This window comes from Mangifera indica, unplaced genomic scaffold (genome assembly GCF_011075055.1).
Source record: "Mangifera indica cultivar Alphonso unplaced genomic scaffold, CATAS_Mindica_2.1 Un_0003, whole genome shotgun sequence".
NCBI lineage: Eukaryota > Viridiplantae > Streptophyta > Magnoliopsida > Sapindales > Anacardiaceae > Mangifera > Mangifera indica.
In genome coordinates, this window is record NW_025401095.1 from 1060931 (window position 1) to 1066657 (window position 5727).

At 34.4% G+C, this 5727-nt stretch overlaps 1 protein-coding gene across 1 annotated transcript; it reads left to right on the forward strand.

The window, feature by feature from the left end:
• The first annotated feature begins 3024 nt into the window (after window positions 1–3024).
• LOC123205291 (protein kinase PINOID-like) lies at window positions 3025–5442 on the forward strand. Its single transcript, XM_044622216.1, has 2 exons — window positions 3025–3945; window positions 4502–5442. Exons 1-2 carry the CDS (start codon window positions 3395–3397, stop codon window positions 5286–5288), a joined length of 1338 nt encoding a protein of 445 aa, XP_044478151.1. The 5' UTR covers window positions 3025–3394; the 3' UTR covers window positions 5289–5442.
• Window positions 5443–5727: the final 285 nt, after the last annotated feature.

Below are 5727 nucleotides of genomic sequence, written 5' to 3' on the forward strand. Positions count from 1 at the left end.
TAAAGAAAGAGGAAAAAATATTTTCTAAGTCATGCATGTTTTTACAATGACTCATATGATACAGGAAAGCAGAAAACATACTAAAAATCCTTACACGCCAGCTGTACTGTGTGGACAGCAAATAAAATAATCGGTTGTACTGTGTGGACAACCAGCTGTACTGTGTGGACAGCAAAGAAAAAATATCAGCTGTACTGTGTGGACAGCAAAAGAAAAATATCAGCTGTACTGTGTGGACAGCAAAGAAAAATATTAGCTGTACTGTGTGGACAACAAAGAAAAAAAAAATATGCATGTAAGAGAGAATTATATTTTGTATGGTGACTGCAAGTACTATCATATGTAGTCTAAATCGATCAATGAGAATGAGAGAGAAACAAATTAGTAAATATTTTATGAAAGTCATTTGCATTAAATTATGCATACAAGCCTGTGTGGCTGATAAAGAGTTGAGAAAGATGTACGATCAGAAAATAAAAATGTCATGGCACTCATACATGCATAAATCATAATGAGTGAATCATATCTGTATAGTAAGGAAATGAATAAATGTGTGAAAGAAAAGAATTATGATATGTGTTAAATGCGTGTTCTGTGTCAATTATTTTGTTGTAAATAGTTCAGACACGCTGAGTATGGAAAAGATTATAAAAGATTAATACTGGTATAAAATACTTTAAGTGTTTAGTATGATTTTCTTACTGAGCCATAGTCGCTCACTCCGTTTAATTTAATATTTTACAGGTAAAGAAATGCAGCAAAGGTTCCCGGGGAGTACTAATGAGACATGAGGCTAAGGGAGGAAGGCACCATATTTTTATTAATATATATATGTTTTGATATATATATATATACTTGATGTAGATATTGGTGGATATGTATATATATATACAGCTAGTTATGAAAATTGATTATAAAGTTTCTGTGGGTGAAAATTTTTATGATGGTTATTATTATGTACTTATTTTACTAATTGTGATTAAGTTGATAAAAATCCAGTTGATTGGTAGGACTGGTTTGTGTGAATTATAAATTGGGAGTGTTACAGGGCATAATGAAAAAGAGAAAAATATTCCCCGGGCCCTCTAAAATAGGGGAACTCATGCTGTTTTTCTGTAACACACCCAATGGTTAGGAGAGGTTACAATAAGCAACTCACAAATAATTGCAGCACTAAAAATTATTGCATTGTTGTCATTAAAAGAATATTGCAATACTGTTGAATTATTATAACAAAGGTCTTGTTACACCTGAGAGAATTAAGGTTTAAAGAAACCTTCTTTTTTATGCCAGTAGCACTGCATTCTCGGGTTTCCCAACTTATATAACGATGAGACAACTTACACAATGACATAACAATAACAACACCCGTTTAACAATAACTTAATGCACTCACACATACAAACTGATCATGCATAACTAGGCAAATATACATATTAACTCCATTAAGCAAATTGATCATGCATACAAAACCTCATACACAAGCCAAATAAAAGCAGTTAATACTCATACACAGAACTGAAAGCTCATGAAAATATAAGTCAACCTTAAATAATATGTAAATAGTAGACATGCAAAACCCCCATGTTATTATATATATATATATATATATATATATATATATATATATATATATATATATATATATATATATATATATATATATATATATTTTTTTTAATTTTTTTTTGCTCTAACATATACATATAATGCATGACCCTAACAAATACCCTAACATAACACAAAATATTATAGTACCCAAATACCCAAAAAAACCAAAAACAACAACAAACATAAACTTCATAATACATTTTATGTCACACATGCAATACACACAACAATATCAATAAACAAGGTAACCAAACCAATAAACCTCAACATCACAAAAAAATTGCTAAAAGCCTCATTTGGAGTAGACTTCATCGTCATTCCTCCTTAACCCAGCACGAAAAGCCACTACACTTGTCATTGGAATCATTGGTTATCAAACAAGTCACCTAGCTGAACAAGTTGTACTTTCTTGTCTTCATTGGTGCTAAATTACTTCGTTCACCCTTGGTTACATCAAATGATGTGTTGTCATCGTTGTCATTATTGTTAAAAGTTCATTAGTGATCACACTCAGAGTACACTCAAACACTCACAGAAGCCTCACACATAAGGAATGTCAAACAAAAAAATAAATTACAAAGGGCGTTGCATTATTTTTGTTCAATTTGAATTTTGATGTCCACTAGACACGTGTTGCACGTTAATTGGTGAGACAGAAAAAATATTTTCATTTTTTTGCAAATTTTTTTTTCAAATTAGAGTGAAATGACACAAAGCCCTCTCTAGTGTGACTTTTTCATTGGCTCACTTTTCCTAGACTAATCCATTGTCGTTAATTTGTGCCAAAAAATTCTCACAGTTGATTTCAAAATAATCATGTTGTATTTAATACATACTAAGCACATTGTTCGAGCAAGGCATTTTTAGCCGTCAAGTCCAATTTTTGTGCGTATGGGTTTTCATGTTTTCAACATGTGTCTTCCCTCCGTGCCACTACATCAACCACCAAGGTATACAAACCCTAAATCACTGAAAAAGGCCAAAAAATTGCAGTGCGTTTAAAAAGCAATGCCACACATCACAAATTCGTGCTTTGCATGTGCATGCCTCACCTGCAACATTAATTGCAAATTTTCTTTTTATTTGCAACCCATTTCCATCTTTCAAAGTCATTTATAAAATTAAGAAACGGGTTTATCATATTACCCTTTTTTTTAGCGAAAAGTGTTAAACTTAATAACTCATGAATGGGTCTTTGAAATTTCTATAGATAAAAAGTAGAAACTTACAAAAAAGACAATGCGAGAATAAATCCTTTGGCCATGGTGAAATAATAAAAACCATTAAATATAAAATCCGGAAAAAATTCCCATTTCTTTTGTAGAATTTGACTTGAAGTGTAAAGACAATTTACTCCTTGATCTTTTCACCTTTGTAGAAAGCAAGCATAAATACTGTCAACTCCAATCTCATTTCCTGTGTATCCTCTTTTTCTCTCTCTCCCTCTCTCCATGACTGACTTACGGTACGGACTAGTTTTTTTCTCAGAAACCCTAATTTTCAGGTCCACACTTTCTTAAAGCTTGCTTCTTTCAAAATGTCCATTCAAACCATCCTTTTTCTCCACCATCGCTTTTAATGCCCACCTTCAACTCCAACTACCTTGGCTTTTGTTTCATTTTTCTCATCATTCTTTAGTTCAAACTACTTTTTCAGGTATCAATTCCTTTTCTATACGTTGTAGAAAAAAGTTCAACTTGAATTCCATTTCTCAATCCGATTGTGCCCTTGTTGTTTTTGTTCATATTCTGACTTTCTCTCTCTCTTTTGAAGAGAAAGTAAAATGGTGATAGACTTATCAGATATTGATACAACAACAAATTCAAGCTCGATGAGCAATGAAAGTTGCAGTAGTTTTAGTCGTCTCTCTTTCGAACTCCAAACTTCTAAATCATCCCCAGATAACCTAACTCTCAAGCCTCACCGTTCTTCAGACTTCGCTTACTCAGTAATCCGTTCAGCGACTTCTGCCCGAAAAGCCGGCCTCACTTTCCGAGATTTCGCTCTGCTCCGCCGCATCGGGGCAGGAGATATAGGAACAGTCTATCTCTGCCGTCTCAACCACTCTAAGATTATGGTTGGAAATGATGAGCAGTGTTTGTATGCAATGAAGGTGGTGAACAAAGAGACATTGGCTATGAAGAAAAAAGTTCATAGAGCTGAAATGGAGAAGAAGATCTTGAAAATGTTAGACCATCCATTCTTGCCTAGTCTTTACGCTGAATTTGAAGCCTCCCATTTCTCCTGTATTGTCATGGAGTTTTGTTCCGGTGGTGACTTGCATTCTCTTAGACATAAACAGCCTCACAATAGATTCTCTTTGACTTCTGCAAGGTACCTTCATCTTCTTCCTATCGGAAATAAATAAAACTGCAACTTTTTCAAGTTTTGTATTATTAAAATCATTTATGGAAATCTTTGTAAATATTTTGATTCTGGGTGTTTTCTTTTCTTGTGTAACAATGCACCGTATTGCTCTTATCTTGTCTCCTTTGCCACAGCAACGTCTTCTTCAATGAGAATATATATATATATATATATATATATATATATATATATATATATATATATATATATATATGAGAATAATAAACTTGATCTTATACATCGTTTCGATCAGTAATTGGGTCGTTAAACATCACTTTTATATTTCCCGGTTTCAGATTTTTCTTTCATAATCAACTGACTTAGCCGCAAATTTCCTTTATTTGATAATTTTCCATTATTAGCTCAATACTGTTTTAGTTTGCTTCTTGGATGGAATTTACCTCATTGTGCAAGAATTCAGAAGATTTTCTCTGAGATGGGATTTCGTTGTAGTTTTCAATCTCTTAACTTTTTGGTTGATAAGATAATTAAAATTAATTAATTACATTTTTTTTATTTTCAGATTTTATGCTGCGGAAGTTTTGGTGGCTCTTGAGTACCTTCACATGCTGGGAATAATCTACAGAGACTTGAAACCCGAAAATCTTTTAGTTAGGTCGGACGGTCACATCATGCTTTCGGATTTTGACCTGTCTTTGTGCTCAGACGCTATCCCAGCCGTTGAATCTCCATCCTATTCTCCTGACCCCGCGTCTCCACAATCTCAAACCTACACACGTCAACAAATTCGTAGTATCTCTACGCGCTTCTCTTGTTTTTTTAACCGGCTATTCCGGTCTAGAAAGATCCAAACGTTAACCCCTAACCGGCTCTTCGTTGCCGAACCGGTCACCGCCCGGTCATGCTCTTTTGTGGGGACCCACGAGTACGTCCCTCCTGAGGTTGCGTCAGGTGGGTCCCACGGTAATGCTGTTGATTGGTGGGCCTTTGGCATTTTTATATACGAGATGATTTATGGCCGTACACCATTTGCTGCTCCATCAAATGAACATACACTGCGCAACATAGTGAAGAAACCATTGACGTTCCCGACCCAAGTGCCTTCTTCGACATTTGAGCTCCACGCGCGGGACTTGATTTCCGGTTTGTTGATCAAGGACCCCAGTAATCGACTTGGATCGAAACGTGGAGCTGCCGACGTCAAAACGCACCCGTTTTTCAAAGGTCTCAACTTTGCTCTTGTACGGTCACTGACGCCTCCTGAGATTCCGGGTCTTAGAAGGGCAAAAACGATACCGTCTCCTGAGAAAAAGATTAAAATACAAGCGGCAGCCATTGATTACTTTTGAGCCGGACAAAGAAGAATCCACGGCGTCCTGTGCCACGTTCTTGAGGCCACCTTGCCAAATTTTGTTACTGGCGGGTGATATATGTGTATATTTTTTTAACCTCTTTGCTTAATTTGCAGATATTATATAACTAATTGCGTAAATATTATTATTATGGAGTAAATGAAATTGAAAATAGAGTAAGAGATCAATATAGTACCTATTTTCGGTACAATTTGATGATTATTGCCCATTTGAGTGGCGCTTAGATTTCCATTTATTTTTTTCTAAAAAGCAAGTAAGAAAGTTAATAATGCTCAAATTCATGCAGTGCCAAGCCTGTTTGTGTATTTTTGGATGTAATAATTTATGTATTAATGATTTTAGAAGATCATGTAACTGAATTTTATATTATTTTTAATTTAAAATTTTTTTATATACATAAATTAATATTAATTAT